General features: G+C 44.2%; 1 protein-coding gene across 8 annotated transcripts in view; it reads left to right on the top strand.

Moving 5' to 3' along the window:
* ARSH (arylsulfatase family member H) overlaps positions 1 to 13,078 on the top strand; it is a 66,237-nt gene extending 53,159 nt beyond the window's left edge. For 5 of the 8 annotated variants that reach the window (XR_015158311.1, XR_015158313.1, XR_015158315.1 and 2 more), the window contains 2 exons: positions 7,751 to 7,964; positions 8,539 to 9,202. Coding sequence is in view for 3 of the 8 variants with exons in the window: in XM_086386078.1 (XP_086242204.1) it covers positions 7,751 to 7,964; positions 8,539 to 8,589 (265 nt within the window). In the remaining 5 variants the exon portion in view is untranslated. Of the gene's footprint in view, positions 1 to 7,750; positions 8,347 to 8,538; positions 9,203 to 12,846 lie in introns of those variants that run through there. The other 3 variants (XR_015158314.1, XM_086386077.1, XM_086386081.1) reach the window with 2 other exon arrangements.
* Positions 13,079 to 22,288: the final 9,210 nt, after the last annotated feature.

The raw sequence follows: 22,288 nt of genomic DNA on the forward strand, positions 1-22,288 counted from the left end.
AATCTCATGGATGGAGGAGCCTGGTAGGCTATAATCCATGGGGTCGCAAAGAGTCGGACACGACTGAGCAACTTCACTTTCACTTACGGCTCATCGTGTAAGCAATCTGCTTGCAATGCTGGAGATCTTTGTTCAGTTGCTTCAGTTCAGTTCAGTCGCTCAGCGTGTCCGACTCTTTGCAACTCCACGGACCGCAGCACGCCAGGCCTCCCTGTCCATCACCAGCTCCCGGAGATTGCTCAAACTCGTGTCCATCGCGTCGGTGATCCCATCCAACCATCTCATCCTCTGTCATCCCCTTCTCCTCCCACCTTCAATCTTTCCTGGCATCTGGGTCTTTTCAAATGAGTCAGGAAGACCAAGGCAGGAATTGACCCAAGTCAACTCCTTCGTCAGGAAGAATTTCTGGAGAATGAAAAGACATTCCTCTCCAGTATTCTTGCCCAGAGAATCCCACGGACAGAACAGACTGATGTCCACTAATGTCTATGGGGCACTATAAGTCAGACTCGACTGACGCAACTTAGGACATACTCTATAGCCCAGGGGACTCTACTCAGTTCTTTGTAATGATTTCTATGAAAAAGAATCTAAAAAAGAAATGCACACATTCAGTTTTGTGCACACCAGGAAGAACGTGTGTGTTCATCTGCTTGCATTGTGGGAGACCTGGGTTCGATCCCTAGGTGGGGAAAATCTCCTGGAGAAGGGATTGGCAACCCACTCCAGTATTCTTGCCTGGAGAATGCCATGGACAGAGGAGCCCGGTGGATTTCAGTCCCAGAGTTGGACACAACTGAGCGACTTAACACTCTCGGTGAAGCTATGAGAACATTGTAAATCAACTCTACTCCAAGACCAATTTAAAAAATTTTAAATGGACAGTGTATCACATGTTCAACTGATAGAAACCTTTGCCATTCGTCAAAGCACTCTAAACTGGATAACAGACTAACCGTTTTACCAAAGCGAGGGTGTAAATGATGAAATTCTGTCTATACTCATAGTCTGTGCGTGCATACTCGGTCGATTAAGTCATGTCCGACTTTTGCGATCCTATTGACTGTAGCCCGCCAGGCTCCTCTGTTCATGGGGTTTTCCAAGCAAGAATGCTGCAGTGGGATGCCATTTCCTCCTCCCGGGGATCTTCCTGACCCAGGGATTGAACCCGAGTCTCCTGTGTCTCCTGCGTATGCAGGTGGATTCTTTACCGCTTAAACACCATCACGTATATATACTGCCAAACATTTATTCTGGCCACACTGTGTAACGTGTGAGATCTTAATTTCTCAACCAGGGGTTGAACCTGCATCACGTGATGTGGAAACACAGAATCTTAACCACTGGATCTCTGCCAGAGTCCAACTCCAGCAACCAGGGATTCAGCCCGAAGAGATGGATGCTGTCGGCCAGTGAGACAGCCTCTCATTTTTCTGTGGACTGCCTGTTTATTCCAAGTTTAAGATTCTCTTTTATACTTTTACAAAAACATTAGGCCAGAGGTTTGACATTTTCAGTTCCCCCCTCTCCCAGATTTATTATCTCCATAAATCATTGTTGCTCTTCAAACAGTGTTCCTGCTTCAGTGATTCTCTTGGAATCAGCCTTATCATCTGTTATCTACCTCCTCTAATGTGTCCTGTAGTTAACTTGTGATTACATTGTAGCTCATGCTACATTCCTCAGTTACTACTTATCTTCCTAAATCCTGTTTGCCCCTAACATCCTGAGCTCACTGTCTCTTAAAAAGGCTTCTAGTTATAGTGTCTAAAAATTCCTAACTTCTATAAGCTATAGTAAAATATGCTAACTTTACAACATTCCTTAAATCTTTAACTTCTAACTATTTTAATTATTTCTAAGCCCTAAATTCAGTAAACTCCTTTGCCATAAACATTCTCCTCACAAGAAAGCTTCAGATATCAATCCCTCCCGTGGCCTCAAGCTATGGCCTATGTGCTCATCCTGGAACACTCTTTTGTAAAAGTCCTTGAACAAATGTCAATGATTAACTTTATGAATTATTTTCTGAGCACAATTGCAGAAGGCTTTGTGCCTTCTCATGCTCCTCTCAAGACCAAGAAGCACCTTAATATTCCTTTTCAGTCAACTCAGCCGAGGAGAGGAAAAGACAAGTCAGAATTACAAGGCCTAACTCCTTCATCCCGGGATCCGTGCCTGCGGATGAGGAGAGGGGGCTGGGGACCGTGCCTCCTTTTTGTCAGTAATGCCTAACGCGGCTCCCGACAGATCTCCAAGGAACTCCCTATTAACATTTTTTTTAATGTTGACACTGAGGAAAGGGATGCATAAATGAGTCAAATAGTCTATGAGAAATCTCTCTACCTTCCTCTCAAATATTGCTGTGAACCAAAAACTTCTCTTAAAAATATCTATATTCTTGTAAAAAAAAATTCTTTTTTCCCATCCCCAATAGCTAATAATCTGACTTATTGGGCAACAGATATTTTTATTACATATAATCATCTTATATATATCTTCATTCATTGTTCAGTCACTAAGTTGTCTCCGACTCTTTGCGACCCCATGGACTGCAGCACGCCAGGCCTCCCTGTCCTTCAGCATCTCCCAGAGTTTGCTCAGACTCACGTCCGCTGAGTCAGTGATGCCATCCAACCGGCTCATCCTCTGTGTATCTTATATATAAAATAATCCTAGATGGGTGTGTGCACTAGGGGGCGCACGCATATTGCTGGGAACACGACTGATTAAAAACCTGGAGGAAACAAGCTTTTAAACGTATGCATTTCTTTCCTTTTCCTAAAAGTAGCCCAAGTTTTCTTTTTTCTTTCTCTTTATGGATCGTGATTTAAAATCCAGAACCACCGCAGGCTTTATGGGGGTCACACAGCTGATCATAAGTAAATTTAAAGTTCCTTCTGAAAAGAGGAATTCTCAAGGCACAGACAACTCTTTTCAATGCATCACCTGCAATTTTGAAGAATTTGAATCAAGAAATTCACTTCCATGTGCTTTGTGTGCACTAAAGAATAACATGTAGATGCCCCTCACGCTGGTGGGATGGGATGTGTTACTTCTGAGTTCTCAGCCCCAGAATCAAGCCTTCTGGCAAAAAATAAGTCAGAGTTATGGCTCAGTTGCTGGTTTGACCTGAGTATGTACCGATCTCAATTACTGACAAATAAAAATGAGAAACATGGTGATACATTCCATGCTTTAGGATTTTTTTTTTTTTTTTACTCTTCTGACTGTACATTGACTTCTTTTATCTGTAACCTGAACTAAAACTTGAACTGTGACAGGAAAACAGAAGTATGACATCCGCTGCTCATTGCTCCATTCCAAAGTAATGATTGGGAGAAAATACGAAAGTACAAAATATAAATATGTCTGTGATAGTTCAGATTGGCTCCTGTCTTCTGAGGACTTGATTTGAGCAAATTCACTGTCGTGAAGGGTCTCTGATATTTTCAATATTTCCCTTTCTTCCTTGTCGCAGACCATCTCTGAGAAAGACGTCACAGTTTCAGGAAGGGTCTTCAGTAATTCCCATTCTTCTTTGTTCTGGCCCATCTTTGACAAAGAAGCTGTATTCTCATGAAGGGTCTTCTCTGAGCTTTTGATAAAGGGTTGTAATGGAAACCACGTCAAGGCTGCGTTAGGAGCTAATTCTCGCCTCAGTATTTTATGGGGCTGCTGTAGGAAAGTCATGTGATCAGATGAAGCCTGTGGTCAACCAGCAAAGTGCAGAGAAATAGCTCCCAGATCCGGGGTTGTCCTTTCACGGGGAATTTCCTTGGGGGGAAGTGGACGAAACTTCTGGCTTACACAGGTGGCTAGTATAATCTGGACCATATTTCTTTTCTGAATATTAAGTCAAAGGCCGCCACTGTGTCCTGTAACACACGGCTAACTGGACTCTGGGGGACTGTGAATGCCAGTCCTGGCTGTGTCTCCGACTGATTTTATGACTTGAGGGAAGTTCATGAAACTGGTTGATGGGGATGTTTCTATAGATCTTACTGCTTATCGCTTTTTTCCTTCCAGTTTTACTGAGGTATAATTTGCATATAACACAGTGTGAGTTTCAGGTACGCACTGTAACGATTTACATCTGTCCCTGTTGGCATCATTCGGTCACTCAGTCACGTCCAGCTCTTTGCAACCCCATGGACTGCAGCACATCAGGCTTCCCTGGCCTTCACCAAGTCCTGGAGTTCACTCAGACTCATGTCCATCGAGTCGGTGATGCCATCCGACCATCTCATCCTCTGTCGTCCCCGTCTCCTCCCTCCTTCAATCTTTCCCAGCATCAGGGTCTTTCCCAATGAGTTGGCTCTTAGCATCAGGTGGCCAAAGTATTGGAGCTTCAGCTTCAGCATCAGTCCTTCCAATGAGTATTCAGGGTTGATTTCCTTTAGGACTGACTGGCTTGATCTCCTTGCTATCCGGGGAACTCTCAAGAATCTTCTCCAGCACCCCAGTTCAGAAGCATCAATTCTTCGGTGCTCAGCTTCTTTATGGTTCAACTCTCACATGACTATTGAAAAAACCATAGCTTTGACTATACGGACCTTTGTCAGCAAAGTGATGTCTCTGCTTTTTTTTAATACCCCATCTAGGTTTGTCATAGTTTTCATTCCATTACATGTTTAAAGAAAAGATTACCACAATAACTTTAGTGAACTTCACAATCATCTCACAGATAAAAAATAAGGTGGAAAAAATACAGTGTTCCTTGTGATGATAACTCTTAGAATTTATTTTCTTAAACGTTCATATATAAGCTCAGCAGCATTCATTAAATGTATCACATTGTACATCACATCCTTAGTACTTCATTTATCCAGTAACTGGAAGTTTGTACCTTTAAAAAAAATTGAAACACAGCTGATTTACCATATTATGTTAGTTTCAGGTAAACAGTGTAGTGATTCAACCTTTTTATAGATTATATTCCATTTACAGTTATTATAAAACATAGGCTACAGTCCCTGTGCTGGACAATATATCCTTGATATCCTGGTAGCTTATTTATTTTTTACACAGTCGTTTGTTCCTCTAAGTGCCCTCCCCTGATCGTGCCCCTTCCCCCTTCACTCTCCCCAGATATATCAGGAAAGCAAGATTAGGTTGCTTGAGAGGCAGTAGCATGTTGCAGAGGAAATCCAAACCCACACAGCCCCACTTCAAAACAGCCACAAACCCGTCTCCTCTGCCGGAGTGGTTTCTGCACCAAGGAACCAAGGATACGGAGGGGAGTTGCTAAAGTCTTAGACGGAAGGACTTGCAAGAAAGGGTCCTCATGATAAGTTTCCTGTGGCCACTGCATCGAAAGACCACGAACTTAGGGCTTAAATCAACAAGCATTCATCTTCCCTCACTCCGGCCCCTGGTCCTAGAGAACAGACATTTGAGGTCATGGTGTCCTTCCTGCCTCTTCCAGCTTCTGGGGGCTCCAGGCGTCCATCCCTGGGCTGGTGGCCGCCTCCCTCCCGTCTCTGCCTCCATCTCCACGTGGCTTCTGCTCTGTGTCCGCGTCTCTCCTGTGTCTTAATTAAGGACCCTGTCAGTGGATTTAAGGCCACCTTCATCCAAAAGACCTCATTTCAAAATCCTTTTTTTCATTCCATCTGCAAAAATCTTTTTCTTCAAAATAAAGTTACTCTCAAAAGTTCTGAGCTTAGAACCTGGACTTATTTTGTAGGAGTCACCACTGAAACCATTGGAAGAAAGGCTATGACCAACCTAGACAGCGTATTTAAAAGCAGAGATGTTACTTTGCCAACAAAAGTCTGTCTAGTCAAAGCTGTGGTTTTTCCAGTAGTCATGTATGGATGTGAGAGTTGGACTATAATGAAAGCTGAGAGCCGATTAACTGATGCTTTTGAACTGCAGTGTTGGAGAAGACTCTTGAGAGTCCCTTGGACTGCAAGGAGATCCAACCATTCAATCCCAAAGGAAATCAGCCCTGAATTTTCATTGGAAGGACTGATATTGAAGCTGAAACTCCAATTCTTTGGCCACCTGATGCAAAGAGCCGATTTATTAAAAAGACCCTGTTGCTGGGAAAGATTGAAGGCACGAGGAGAAGGGGATGACAGAGGATGAGATGGTTGGATGGCATCACGGACTGGATGGACATGAGTTTGAGCAAGCTCCGGGAGATGGTGATGGACAGGGAGGCCTGGGGTGCTGCCGTCCAAGGGTCACACACGACCGAGCAACTGAACTGAACGGAACTGATTGAAACCACTACAGTTTCCATACTGGGTGTTTGCCTGGCAGAAGGTTAAGCGTGGTTTCTGTGTGTTTTTAAAGGTTGAAGAGGAAGCAATAATTAACTGTCATTCCTGACAGACCACTTGGTATTTTAGCCAAATAAAAATTTCCTAGATTTGCTTCATGAATCTTAACAATAAGCAACAAGGAATTGACTGTTACAGATTTGAGTCCCAGTGTGTTAAGTAAAGTGTTAGTCACTCAGTCATGCCTAATTCTTAGTGACCCCGTAGACTGTAGCCCACCAGGCTCCTCTGTCCATGGGATTCCCCAGGCAAGAGTACTGGAGTGGGTTGCCATTCCCTTCTCCAGAGGATCTTCCTGACCCAGGGATCGAACCCAAGTCTCCTGCACTGCAGGCAGATTCCTTACTGTCTGAGCCACCAGGAGGGGCATGTTTAAAGTTGTTAAAACATCTCACTACTTTTTCCAACTCAGCAGACATCTTTCATGCTTCAGAAGCAGCAAAAGAAATATAATTTCTGAGAGAGAGAGAGAGACAGAAGAATGCCAGGTAGACATCTACCTCAGTGGAAAATGTCGCTGGGTGGAACAGGGCAGGGAAAAACAAAGAGAGAGTGATTTTTAAGATTTCTTTTCATTAAAAGCAAAGCTTTTTGGTCCAGAGATAAAAGAGAGCAAAGTGCATTTTTTTTTTTTTTTGGTAAGGGAAAGAATTCTAAAATGTGGAGCGAAGCATTTGACATTGGCAGGAAAAGGATGGCTGGATATGTAAAAGTGGCATCTCAGTGGAAGCTGTGTCTGAAATGGCCCCATGAAACTCCTGTTGTGTCTGTGTGCATCTGATTGATGTATGAAATATTTCAGCAGGGATAGCACACAGGAACCCATGCTTCACACACCCACGAGGCATTCTGTGTGTAAAGGAACGTGCCTGTCCAGGCAGGCTCTCGGTAAAGTCAAATAAACCTTCTGGATCGCCATGCATTTCTGAGTTTGCAAATGCTTGGTATACACCCAACTTCCGTTTTTTTTGAGGATGTGTATATTATCCCTCATGTCATGCATCAGAACAGTTTTTCAAAGGCCATGTGGAAATTCCACTCCCATGGAAAAAAAAAAATATTCCACTTCAAACAGTACAAGCCCAAGTAACTGTTCTAAAAAAAAAAAAAAGAGCAGGATCAACTCAGAGACTAAACTCTTTAGTTCTCTAATCATCTACTGTAGAGTTGAAATATTAACAGAGTTTGTGAAAATGTTGGGAAAACTCTGATCAGATGGATATACCATAAACCATAAGGTGTCCCGGAGCCTTACCCAAGGCAGGAGAGAGTCATTTTAAAAATTGATGATGAAACTACAGTTAGATTTTAAAAAACAAAAAAAGATCTGTGGCAAAATTTATTTATACCAGATGAATGTTATGGTCATCATTGCCTCTGGTTAATGCATATCCCAGATCTGGTGACATTGTACATGAAACCCGGTCTCACTGGCTGTTTTTTCTTTTTTCTTTTTGCAGAGTTACATGGAATTGTTTGTTGAGTCCAAATGGAATGACACCCTCGCCGGCTCCCATGCTGAAGTGGCCTGATCACTTCCTAAAGGGAAAGGAACGTGAACTCTTTGCAAGGTCATCCTACGCGGCACATTTGGGTTTGGAAATGTGGTGGCTATTCAGGTTCCTGTGTGTGGTTCTGTGTGTTCGCTTGGAAAAGTGGAGAAAAGTGTTACAGGTACGTAGATGAGTGAGAGAGAGAGACAGATGATAGATAGATGGGATACATAAGTGGAATGAAGAACGGTTGGACGAATAGATAAAAAGACGGATGAGATAGAGAGATTGATGGGTAGATAGGTGGATAGGTAGGTAGGCAGATGATTGATAGATACGATAGATGGATAGGACAGATACATGGATAGATAAGACGGATGGGAGGGTGGATCAATGGATAGAGAGACAGAGCAATAGATGAGAGAGATGTAGATAGAGGAGACAGATAGATGGATAGATATGGATGGTAGATGGGATACCTAGATGGATAGATGAGTGGAATAGAAGAATGGGTGGATGAATAGATAAAAAGGCAGATGAGAATAGAGATAATAGGTAGGTAGGTAGAGGATGAGTGGATAGCTGATTGATAGACAGGAGAGATAAATGGATAGATATGAGGGATGGAAGGGTGGATGAATGGAGGGAGAGACAGAGAAATAGATGACAGAGAAATAGCTAGATAGAAAGACAGATACATGATGGGTAGATAGATGATATGGAGATGGATAAGTGAGGTCCTGCTTTGTTCTCAGTCATCGTACCTCCCACCTCTCTCCTGCGAATTCACATCCGGGAAAGCCTAAGCTTCAAGGTAACGGTATCAGGAAGCAGGTCATTGAGGAGGTGATTGGTCTACGGCCGTGGAGGCCTCATGCCCCAGATCAGTCTCTTCTGCAAGAAGAGACCCCAGAGAGCTCCGTCTCTTTCCCACCATTGGGGGTCACAGCAAGCAGGGCTTGGTGGTGAACCAGAAGAGCACGCTCGTCAGACTGGACGCGTCCTCGATCCTGGATTTTGGACTTCCAGCCTCCAGAATTCTCAAAATAAATTTCTGTAGTCTGTAAGCCAGCCTGTCTGTGGCATTTAGTTATAGCAGCTGAATGGACAAGCGCCGAGATTCAACAGACGGAAGATAGACAAAGACTCACATAGGTAGATGGCTACATAGATAGATAGACACATAAATGGATGGATACATAGACACAGAGATAGATAGATAATAGATACATAGACACATAAATAGGTTGACACACAGATAGACACATAATAGACGTGTAAACGGATACATAGATAGATGGTAGATGAATTTGAACAGATAGATGGATGCATGAAAAGATGGATGGATGATTGGTTGGATAAATATAATAGAAAACTCATAGATGATAGATACAATAAACAGATGATTTTTAAAATTTATTTATTTATTTTAATTGGAGGCTAATTACTTTACAATATCGTGGTGGTTTTTGCCATACATTCACATGAATCCTCCATGGGTGTACATCTGTACCCCATCCTGAACCCCCCTTCCCAACCTCCCTCTCCATCCCATCCCTCAGGGTCATCCCAGTGCACCAGCCCTGAGCGCCCTGTCTCATGCATCGAACCTGGACTGGCGATCTGTTTCACATATGATAATATATATGTTTCAATGCTGTTCCCTCAAGTCATCGCACCTTTGCCTTCTCCCACAGAGTCCAAAAGTCTGTTCTTTACATCTCTGTCTCTTTTGCTGTCTTCCTTTCTAAATTCCATATATTTGCATTAATATACTGTATTGGTCTTTTTCTTTCTGACTTCACAGGCTCCAGTTCCATCCACCTCATTAGAACTGATTCAAATGTATTCTTTTTAATGGCTGAGTAATACTCCATTGTGTATATGTACCACAGCTTTCTTATCCATTCGTCTGCTGATGGACATCTAGGTTGCTTCCATGTCCTGGCTGTTATCAACAGTGCTGTGATGAACATTGGGGTACACGTGTCTCATTCAATTCTGGTTTCCTCAGTGTGTATGCCCAGCAGTGGGATTGCTGGGTCATACGGCAGTTCTATTTCCAGTTTTTAAAGGAATCTCCACACTGTTCTCCATAGTGGCTGTACTAGTTTGCATTCCCACCAACAGTGTAAGAGGGTTCCCTTTTCTCCACACCCTCTCCAGCATTTACTTAAACAGATGATTTTGATAGATACATTTGAACAGATGAATGGATGAAACATGGATGCATGGGATGGTTGGAGAAAAGTATAACAGACAGATGATAGACAGTCAAGAGATATATAAACAGATTAAGTGGAATGTCTGTATATTCTATGGGTTTGGAGCATTGCGCAATAACACTATAGTATCAGAGTACTTTCATTGAAAATTCCCCTGTGGTCCACCTCTTGCTGCCTCTTCCCTCTGTAACCCCTGGCAAGCACGGATCTTTTTACTGTCTCCATAGTTCTGCCGTTCCCAGAATGTCATTGAGTTGGAATCAGTTCGTGGCTGATAATCAATTTTTAAAGTAATACCCCTAATTCCTTTCTTGGAAAGGAAACGGTCCTTTCTTTGATCAAAGCAGTGCCTGAAAGGCGGCCATATGTTGGATGTTCTATTGACATGACCTCATTTAATTACTCCAACATCCTCCTGAATGAGGTCATAACATCCGAGTTTTGCCGGGTAGCTCAGAGGTTCCAAGTTCAGGCAGGATGTGAGATGCAGGAGAGCCTTGAAATACAACCCTTTGTCATCCACTTCATCCTGGCTTAAGGAGACCCTGCAGTCTGCTGCTGACTTTCAGGGCCAATGACCTTACACTTGGGTTTCCTTGGTGGCTCAGTGGTAAAGAATCCACCTGCCAACTCAGGAGACGCAGGTCCCATCCCTGGGTCGGGAAGATCCCCTGGAGGAGGGCATGGCAACCCACTCCAGTATTCTTGCCTGGGAGAATCCCATGGGCGGAGGGACCTGGCGGGCTACAGCCCATGGGGTTGCAAAGAGTCAGAGATGACTTAGTTACTAAAAAACAACAACAGTAATGATACCCACTCTATTTCTGTCCAACCACTGGGCTCTTAGACACATTAAAATGTGTGCAGAGCTGAGATATCCTGAGAGAAATGTCCTTCCATGAGGGATCTTTTTTCTTTTAATCTTGTTGATTTGGCTGCATTGGGTCTTCATTGCAACTCACAGGCTTGGTTGCCCCGAGGCATGTAGGATCTTAGTTCCCCGACCATGGATTGAACCGGCATCCCTTGCATTGAAAGGTGAAGTCTTAACCAACAGACCACCAGGGAAGTTCCCCTTACATGAGTGATCTTATTTAAGAGATAAGACTAAGGCTACTTGTGTACACAGTTCATAGTTTCCTGTCTCCGCTCTTCTGCCTGACTGAATTTCCTATGTAGAAAACCAAAATAACTTTGGACAAATGCCTCGTGCAGACAGAGTTCCTAGTTGGAGAAATCAGAGGAAACAGGCATTAATTGAATAAGCTAAATGTTCAGCCCAGTCCTCTGCACACACAGGCAATGTCTTGCATTTTAATTGGGTCTGATAGCTCAGCTGGTAGAGAATCCGCCTGCAGTGCAGGAGACCTGGGTTCGAACACTGGGTTGGGAAGATTTTCCCTGGAGAAGGGAAAAGCTACCCACTCCAGTATTCTGGCCTGGAGAATTCCATGGACTATCCAGGCCATGGGATCGCACAGAGTAGGTCACGACTGAGCAACTTTCACTTTTCAACATTGTTGTGAAGAATTCTTTCCTCTCCCTTAGACACTGTAGGTGGATTTTACCCTGTAGATTCACCATCAAATTGATGTTGTTGTTCAGTTACTAACTTGTGTCTGATTCTTTGCGACTCCATGGACTGCAGCCCACCAGGCTTCCCTGTCCATCACCATCTCCCAGAGTTTGCTCAAACTCATGTCCATCGAGTTGGTGATGCCATCCAACCATCTCATCCTCTGTTGTCCCCTTCTCTTTCCGCCTTCAATCTTCCCCAGCATCAGGGTCTTTTCCAATGAGGCAGCTCTTTGCATCAGGTGCCTAAAGGACTGGAGTTTCAGCTTTAGCATCATTCCTTCCAAAGAACACCCAGGACATATCTCCTTCAGAATGGGCTGGTTGGATCTCCTTGCAGTCCAAGAGAGGCTCAAGAGTCTTCTCCAACACCACCGTTCAAAAACATCAATTCTTTGGCGCTCAGCTTTCTTTATGGTCCAGCTCTCACATCCATATGTGACTACTGGAAAAACCATAGCCTTGACTAGACGGACCTTCGTTGGCAAAGTAATGTCTCTGCTTTTTAATATGGTTTGAACTCCTTGCTATGCAAGGAGCTCTCAAGAGTCCTCTCCAGCACTCCTTGGGCCATCAAATGAAACACAGCAACGTTATGGGTCTTGTCATATCCTGCCTAAATTAAAAAGTAGAGTGATTCAGAAATCTGTGAGGGGATCTGGGGGGATGTGTTGGGTCTGTCCTGGATGTGTAAATTTTTATGGAAATCTCAGTTTCTCCTTTCTTCCAAAGTCCTTCCATTCAGTTTTCTGGGACTCCTTCTCATTAATTCGTTCGTTCAGTTGTTAAGTCGTGCCTGACCCTTTGTGACCCCATGGACTGTAGCCCACCAGACTGCTCTGTCCATGGGATTTTCCAGGCAAGAATTGGCTGCCAGCGAACCGGAGTGGGTTGCCATTTCCTCCTCCAGGGGATTTTCCTGACCCAAGATTGAACTTTCATCTCCTGCAGGCTGGTTCTTTACCACTGAGCCACCTGGGAAGCCCATAATCAAGGGTTAGGAGAAAGAAATCCAGATAACAAATGTGTGTGCAGGATCTCCGAAAGGGACTTTAGATTGAAATAGCCACAGGCAACCAAGAAAGAGCATAGATGCGAAGTTGCTGAGTTGTGTCCGACTCTTTGCGACCCCATAGACTGTAGCCTGCCAGGCTCCTCTGTCCATGGGCTTCTCCAGGCAAGAGTACTGGAGTGGGTTGCCAGTCCCTTTTCCAGGGGACCTTTCTGGCCCAGGGATCTAACTCCTGTCTCCTGCATCGGCAGGTGCGTTCTTCACCACTAGCACCACTTGAGATGGATGACAGAGCCGAGACTGTTTTCACCCTGGGAGGGATCATGCTTCTACACGTAGAAACCAGATAGGTCTTCGTGTTGTCATCCTGGGAAGGGCGAAGACAAGAGGAACAGGAGCCAGCCTCCTCACCTGTCTTGCAATCCCACACTCTCGCTCTCAGATGTTTGCGGAAAATAAAGGTGTCAACGTGCATTCGTGATATCCATGTGTTCCCCAGCATGAACTGTGATTTTTTGCTATCAAAAGTCTGTTCGCGAGCTCTCAGATTCCACCACCGGCGCGCCGCCAAATGCTGAGTTATGCAAACGGGGCGGCTCCTCTGCAAAGAGTGGAAATAAGTCTTGACTTGTTTGAAAACCTTTCTGATTAGATTGATTCGATTACGCTTTGTGCCTTGGAGCTATTTTGAAAGCTCAGTTAGCTCAACGTGAAAGAAATAGAGCTAGTGTTCCATATTCATTACTAATGGATTCATTGCCCACCCGTGAATGGGGTGGGTGGGGTCGGGTGGGGGATTAGTATCTAACCTTTGACGTTTGAATCCAATCAACACGGTCTTGCTACGTCATCCATAAAGACTGATATCTAGAATATTTTTAAACATATAAAAAAGAGAAATTTACTCCTGTCAGGGTTTTTTTGTGTGTGTGTGTGTGTTTTTTTTTTTTTTTTTGAGCTTGTCTGCATTTAAGTCCTGTAAAGACAGAAGTAACCAGAAAGATTATTTATAAATAATGTAAGTATGATGTTAAATCCTAGGATAATCTCCTTCACTTGAACAAAAATGATGCCTTGTCTCCAGGGCTTAGGAAGTGTCTTGTCGGACACTGTAGACAGACGGATGCATAGAGAGATGTGATGGATTGATGGATGGATGGATGGATGGATGGCTAGATAGATATGATGGATGAATGGATTACTAGATAGATGGGTAGGTAGATTTTCAGGACTGATGATAGGTAAATATGATAGATAGATGGATGGATGGCTAGATAGATAGATATTCAGGGTTGATGATAGACAGACAGATAGATATGATGAATGGATGACCAGATAGATAGATGGATAGATAGATATTCAGGATTAATGATGGCTAGATAGATATGATGGATGGATGGATGGATGGCTAGATAGGTAGATGGATAGATAGATATGATTGATGAATGGATAGATAGATATTCAGGACTGATGATAGATAGACAGATAGATATGATGGATGGGTGGATGGATGGCTAGATAGATGATGGATGGATTACTAGATAGATGGGTAGATAGATTTTCAGGATTGGATGGATAGATACATATGATAGAGAGATGGTAGATGGATGGATGGCTAGATAGATATTCAGGACTGATGATAGATAGATAGATATGATGGACGGATGGGTGGATGGATGGCTAGATAGATATGATGGATGGATGACTAGGTAGACAGATATTCTGACTTGATGATAGAGGGATATGATGGATGGATGAGTGGATTGATGGCTAGATAGATAGATTGTCAGGATTGATGGATACATAGGTAGATAAATAGATATGATGAATGGATGACTAGATAGATGGATAGATAGATATTCAGGATTAATGATGGATAGATTGATATGATGGATGGATGGATGACTAGAAAGATAGATGGATAAATAGATAGATATGATGGATGGATGGCTAGATAGATAGAATTGATATAGATAGATCAATATGATGGATGAATGGATAGATATGATGTATGGATGGCTAGATAGATAGGATTGATTTGGATAGATCGATCAATCAAGGCTACCACAAGTCTTTATCGTTACCAGTGGTTATCTGAAGAGTTTCATGGGGATTAGGGACACTCACGTGTCCTTCCCATCCCTTTCCATGCCATCTGGCCATTCACTTTTCCCCAACAGTTCACCCCTGTGTCTCACTGCTTCTGACCTCTGGGGAGGCTTTGCAAGATCAGAGCGTGATGCAATATTCCTGCCACGGCGGTTAAGATAACAGACATGGTCTGTTTGCAGAGATGCTTAGTGGCTCATTCCTCTCAAACCAAGTTCTGAGGCTGTCATCCTCGGGAGGTGCTAAGTGTCCGGCTCGAAGATGCCCTCAGTAAATCAGTCGTGGAAGAACACACTTTGTCTTTAAGAAAGAAAGAAAGTGAAGTTGCTCAGTCGTGTCCAACTCTGAAACCCCTTGAACTGTAGCCTACCAGGCTCGTCCATCTATGGAATTTTCCAGGCAAGAGTACTGGAGTGGGTTGCCATTTCTTTCTGCAGGGGATCTTCCTGACCCAGGATTGAACCTGGGTCTCCTGCATTGCAGGCAGTCCCTTTACAGTCTTTAAAGCTTTCTTCGAAGAGAATAGAGTGGGGTGGGGGGACTTACCTGGGGGCCCAGTGGTTAAGACTTGGCCTTCCAATGAAGAGCGTGAGTGTTCGATCCCTGATCGGGGAGGAACTAAGATCCCACATGCCTCCTGGCCAAAAAAGAAAGAAAGAAAAATCTATCTTGTCTCCACCTCTTCTGCCACACATATAATCTGTTGGTTTCTTGACAGTAGCCCTTCTGACAGGTGGGAAGCGTTATCTCATTGCGGTTTTGATTTCCATTTCCCTGGTCATGAGCTATGTTGACGACCTTTTCAGGTACCCGTCGGTCATCACCTGAGTGTCTTCTTTTTGTCCGTGGAGGTCTCATCAAAGAGGGAGATGGAAAGACTCATCCGTCTGCTAGGTGATCACCCACCCTGGGGTGATCAAAGGTATTTGCCCTTCCTAAAATTCTCACAGGAGGCCTTACTTTATATATTACTTTTTAAATTGTTAATTGGAGGATAATTGCTTTATGATGTTGTGCTAGTGTCTGCTGTACAGCAGCGTGAATCAGCCATGTGTCTATATAGATCCCCTCCCTCTTGAGCCTCCGTCCCACCCCCCACATCCACCGCTCTGGGTCATCACAGAGCCCAGAGCTGAGCTCCCTGTCTACACAGCAGCTCCCACTCGCTGTCTGTTTTACACACCGTCGTGTACAGAGCTCAGGGCTTCTCTCTCGATTCATCCTGCCCTCTTCTTCCCCTGCTGGGTCCACAGGTTCATTCCCTATGCGTGCGTCTCGGCAATTAGGTTAGTCTGTACCGTTTCGTAGATTTCATATATATGCCTCGACATACATGGTTTGTTTTTCTCTTCATCACTTACTTGACTCCGTTATAACAGGCCCATCTGCCTCGGACTTGGTTTTCAGTCTGAGAGTTGAGTGCTGGCTAGCCATGTGGGAAACCTTGAGAAACCTCTCAGTGGACGCGCTTTACAGGAACTGCTGGCTGTGTGGCATTGCTATTCTAGCCACCCAGAAGGCAGGCTGTCCACAGACGGGACGTTTGCAGAAACAAGCTTCCTGCTCAGAACATCCAAGCATATGTTTTGTGTGCATGATGATTCTGTTTACCTTAGGTTTGTTAAAAAGATGGTTTGACCCAAGGATCCAGTGGTAGATCGTTAGACGTCATTATTCAACAGTCTTTCCAAACGCAGCTGTTTTGTCAATTACGAGCGTGGTAAGTCGCTTCAGTCCTGTCTGACTCTTTGCGACCCCGTGGACTGTAGCCCCGCCAGGCTCCTCTGTCCATGGGGATTCTCCAGGCAAGAAGACTGGAGTGGGTTGCCATTTCCTCCTGCAGGGCATCTTTCCGACCCAGGGGTCAAACGTCGTCTCTTATGTCTCCTGCATTGACAGGTGGGTTTTCTACCACTGGTACCACCTGGGAAACACAAATCAACGCAAAACCATAAACAGGCATCACCTGTGGAAATGCACAGCCACAGCCAACGATCTTTTCCTTTTCATGCTTAAGGAAGTGTCTGCTACCTGTTCATAAAACACTGGGCTTCTAGCTCCTCGAAGAGATTTTTATAGCTTTGAGAGAACCTGAAGGGCAGTCTTGAGTTACAGAGCTCTGGATCAAACCCAAAGTCTTAGGAAGGTGAATCTTTGATGAGACTCGCAGACCCCAGGTTATAACACACGGTTCATTTAATTGGTTGAGATTTATCTGTGTGTTTAGAACACACCCAGGGAAAGCAGAAATGTGTCGGTCACTCAATCGTGTCCGACTCTTTGCAACCCCGTGGACTGTAGCCCACCAGGCTCTTCTGTCTATGGGATTTTCCAGGTGAGGATACTGGGGTGGATTGCTGTTTCCTCCTCCAGGGGATCTTCCTAACCCAGGGATCAAAACCCAGGTCTCCTGCATTGCAGGCAGGTTCTTTACCATCTGAGCCGCCAGGTTCATAGGATTGTAATAAAGAGCAGTATTATAAATGTTTACCCATGGGAGATTTGATAAATCTGTGACAATAAATATATTTGATAGAATATTATATGGCAGTTAAAAATGATCAGGCAGGTATTTATGTGATAAATTGAAAAAAAAAACTATGAAATATCGTTGAGTCGAAAAAAGAGGTTACAAAGAGTCCCTGTTGTGGAATGCAGTTTGTGTTCATAAATAAGTAAGTAAAATATTTATTTTTAATATATTAAAAGATCTGTTTTAGATCTGCCAGGTCTTAGTTGCGACACAGGGGATCTTTAGTTGCTGTGTTATGACCAACCTAGACAGCATATTGAAAAGCAGAGACATTACTTTGCCAACAAAGGTCCGTCTAGTCAAGGCTATGGTTTTTCCAGTGGTCATGTATGGATGTGAGAGTTGGACTGTGAAGAAAGCTGAGCGCCGAAGAATGATGCTTTTGAACTGTGGTGTTGGAGAAGACGCTTGAGAGTCCCTTGGACTGCAAGGAGATCCAGCCAGTCCATTCTGAAGGAGATCAGCCCTGGGATTTCTTTGGACGGACTGATGCTGAAGCTGAAACTCCAGTACTCTGGCCACCTCATGCGAAGAGCTGACTCATTGGAAAAGACTCTGATGCTGGGAGGGATTGGGGGCAGGAGGAGAAGGGGACGACAGAGGATGAGATGGCTGGATGGCATCACTGACTCGATGGACGTGAGTCTGAGTGAACTCCGGGAGTTGGTGATGGACAGGGAGGCCTGGTGTGCTGCGATTCATGGGGTCGCAAAGAATTGGACACGACTGAGCAACTTCACTTTCACTTTAAGAACACATGGGTAGTCCAATAATGCTTGCAAAAACAGGCGTGAATCTGTTGTGAGACCTCTTTAAACGTGACGAAATGATTGCCTGTGTTTTCGTGTGTTTGATACGTCAGGTGTCCAACGCTGCAGGTGGATTCTTTACTGTCTGGGCCAGCAGGGAAGCCCTCGCAATTACTGGAGGAGGAAGACACTGCCCCTGTACCCTTCTAGGGTCTTCAGGCAATCTAAATTAAATTAACATGAGACAGATGAACAGGAGAAAATCAGACGTTTAAGTACATGTATACAGAGAGCAAAGAACTTCGCTGGTGGCTCAGCGGTAAACAGTCCGCCTGCCAATGCATGAGACGTGGGTTCGATCCCCGGCTCGGGAAGCTCCCCTGGAGGAGGGCATGGCAACCCGCTCTAGTATTCTTGCCTGAGAAATCGCACGGACAGAGGAGCCTGGTGGGTTACAGTCCAGGGGGTCACAAAGAGTCGGCATATGACTGAGCAACTCAGCCTGTCTCTTGGGTGTCTTCAGACATGCATCACCCAGAGGCAAGACAGGAAAAAAAAATTTTTTTAAAGATGGTGGTGACTTGCTGGGTTGAGTTACTTCCTACTCACACCCAAGACTCCAACTTTCATTTTGGAGAATCTCACCAAAGACAAGCATTTTCATAGCAAGGATCATTTTTAATGCAAACCATCTGCTCAGCTAGAAAAGCAAACAGAGGAAAAGAAAAAAAAAAGAAAAGAGCATGGCCTCAGTTTGCTGCAAAAGAGACGAGTCTTTGCTTTTTCACCAAGAGGCGGTGCACTAATTAATTTTTTAAACGCTGACCTCGTTTGAATTATTTCAGGCCTCTCGATGAAAACCATATGTCGGGAGGGTGTGTGTCTTTAATTCTATAGGCTGGAAACTCTGTGTGTTTTTGGAAGGTTTCTATCCGTTCATACCTTGTGGTGAACAGGAGAGTCGGGTTACTTTCAGAACAAAGACTCCCAGTGTGAACTCGAGGGGCAGGCGTGGGTTTTTAAGGAGTAAAACTGAGGCCACAGAGTAGGAGCACTGGGCGAATTACAGAGAAACGTTGCTCAGCGTGTAAACCTGTTCAGAGCTGGCCAACCTATGCAGATTATGTGTACGATCCACTCACAGATCAGACCTGGAAAGTGGGGGAAGGGAAAACGTGAATGAACTCCTGGGAGAGTGAAATGGAAAACTGACCCTGATGAAACACGAGCCACAGTGGAGCTTGGGAGTGCATGTGTGCGTGTCTGTAACTGATGGTTAAAAGTTTGCTGGTTCTTAAAGAGAATGCCGATTCAAAACCTAATAGGTTTGAATAGAGACTGAGGCTTTCGAACCATGGTGTTGGAGACGACTCTTGAGAGTCCCTTGGACTGCAAGGAGATCAAACCAGTCAATTAAAAAAAAAAAAAAAAATCAACCCTGGAGATTCATTGGAGGGACTATGAATCGCATCGTCTAGATTCATTGGAGGGATTACCAGTGGTAAAGCTGAAGCTCCAGTCCTTTGGCCACCTGATGCGAAGAGCCGACTTATCTGAAAATACCCCGATGCTGCAAAAGATTGAGGGCAGGAGGAGAAGGGGACGACAGAGGATGAGATGGTTGGATGGCATCACCGACTTGATGCACATGACTTTGAGCAAGCTCTGGGAGATGGTGATGGACAGGGAAGCCTGGCGTGCTGCAGTCCATGGGATCGCAGAGTCAGACACGACTGAGCGACTGAACAGCGACAAGAGGTATATGACTCACTGGCTTATCCTTATGCCTGTCAGTCAAATGCTTTTCTGAAAATCCCCACACCCCAGAAAAAAAAGAAAAGAAAGTAGAGATATTTCAGAGTAAGGAGGAAGAATAAAAATAGAGCCTTGGGGGTGGGGGGTGGGTCCATGCCCCCTGGAACCCTAAGTGTCAATCATGTTTCCATGGTAACAATAGTTTCCTTATAAGGAATTAAATGAGAAGGACATCATGGACCACTGTGCCCGTATAACTGGTTTTTTAAGATTTCAATATCTTCTTTCTGCAACTTTGGTAGTTTTTTTTTTTTCTTAACGGCATATATAGGACCCGTGAGCTAGATGTATCAAGGTCCATGACAAGGAATCCGTAGGGAGAAATGGTCTTAATGACATGACATAAATTATGATGTTATGTCTTCCACACCATAATGAATGCTCAAATGCTGCAACAAATGTACTGAGTTCTGATGACTTAGAAATCTGTATACTTCTTGTCAGTGCACGATAAAGCCCAGATATGAGGCCAGGCAAAAGATGACTGCTCAAAATTTTTGAATAAAAATCTCCAACGCATAATGATGTAATGTTTAGTTTTCTCACAAGTCTTTTTTTTTTTTTTTTGATAAATGAGGAAAAGTATGGACAAAGATATTCATAAATTTATTAGTGCCAACATCAAAGTTGAAAATATTCAGAGTTCTAAATTTTCACTTACGTTATATCCCAGGGGTGAACACTGCTGCTTCAAAAGTGAATTAAGAAGATATAAATCACTTAAGAAAATAAAAGTGAGATGAGATTTGGGGAAAGTGCCATATTCAGCAAAGATTGCAAAATGTTCTTATTCTAAATGCTCTCATAATTTAATTGCTAAAACCCTCAAGGGTGATTTCAAATAGACAGTGATATAAAATATCTATATAAGCAATAGCATGCATAAATATGTATGCATATATAACCGATATAATGTGTGACATGTTATATATATATTTATATATATGTGTATATCTATCTGCTCAGTCTCTCAGTCGTGTCTGACTCTTTGCGACCCCAGGGACTGTAGCCCACCAGGCTCCTCTGTCCATGGGATTCTCCAGGCAAGAATATTGGAGTGGGTTGCCATTTCCTTTCCTGCAGATCTTCCCCACCAAGGATCGAACTCGAGTCTCTTACGACTCCTGCCTTGGCAGCAGGCTTTTAACCACTGGAGGCAACTGGGAAGTCCCATATGCCCACATACGATGCTGGGAAATGTTGAAGGTAGGAGGAGAAGGGGATGGCATTTTGTCTTTTTCACAAAATGATGACGGCCTGAATAATGAGAGGTTAATGTGAGGAGGCAATGTGAGGCCACCATACTCCTGTATTTTTTGCCTGGGAAATTCCACAGACAGAGGAGCCTGGCGGGTCTACAGTCCATGGGGTTGCAAAGAGTCAGACAGGCCTGACCGCACAGGCCATCTGTGCATTCATCATGTGGCAATGATTGTGCTCACCCTCCTACGGTATATCCTCCTATTAACACAGAAAATATAGACATACACAAAAGTATATACATACTGCTGATACAAAAGATATAACACATATTTATACAATGTGTGTTGCATAACATAGATTTGCATAATATATCTCCTAATTACATATTACTGCTGTGAAACTTCCATCAGTCAGCTCAGTCACTCAGTCGTGTCTGACTCTTTGCGACCTCACGGACTGCATCACGTCAGGCCTCCCTGTCCATCACCAACTCCCAGAGCTTAGTCAAACTCATGTCTGTTGAGTAAGTGATGCCATCCAACCATCTCATCCTCTGTCGTCCCCTTCTCCTCCTGCCCTCAATCTTTCCCAGCATCAGGGTCTTTTCCAATGAGTCAGCTCTTTGCATCAGGTGGCCAAAGGATTGGAATTTCAGCATCAGTCCTTCCAGTGAACATTCAGGACTGATCTCCTTTAGGATGGACTGGTTGGATCTCCTTGCAGTCCAAGGGACTCTCAAGAGTCTTCTCCAACACCACAGTTCAAAAGCATCAATTCTTCGGCACTCAGCTAGAATGGTCCAACTCTCACATCCATACATGACCACTGGAAAAACCATAGCCTTGATTAGATGGACGTTTGTTGGCAAAGCAACGTCTCTGCTTTTTAATTTGCTGTCCGGGGCTGCTGTCCACGGGGGTTGTGGAGAGTCGGACATGACTGAGCAGAGCACTCACACAGCCCCAGCTCACTTATAATGCAGGCCCTGGGTTAAACCCTTAGAAGCTCCAGCTGGCGTGAGCCACAGAGGTCTGGGAGGCTGGTGTCATGGTTACGAATCCCATTTTGCAAATGAAGAGACTGAGGTTTTGTAGAGAAGGCAAGCATCTGGAGAGGCCACCCTCAGGCTGGGAATCGGTCCCAGCGTCACCACCCGAGTTTATTCTTTGAGCCCCGCTGTGACTCTTCTCAAGCAATGGTTTCCCTTTTATTATGCACATGAAGGAAGAAAGATGTTTGGGCCTGCCTTGGAAATTCACCTTGGGTTTGGTTTCCTGAACAGGG

Source organism: Bos grunniens, chromosome X, assembly GCF_055505025.1.
Source record: "Bos grunniens cultivar Pamir isolate PY7600 chromosome X, Bosgru_T2T1.0, whole genome shotgun sequence".
NCBI classification, from domain to species: domain Eukaryota; kingdom Metazoa; phylum Chordata; class Mammalia; order Artiodactyla; family Bovidae; genus Bos; species Bos grunniens.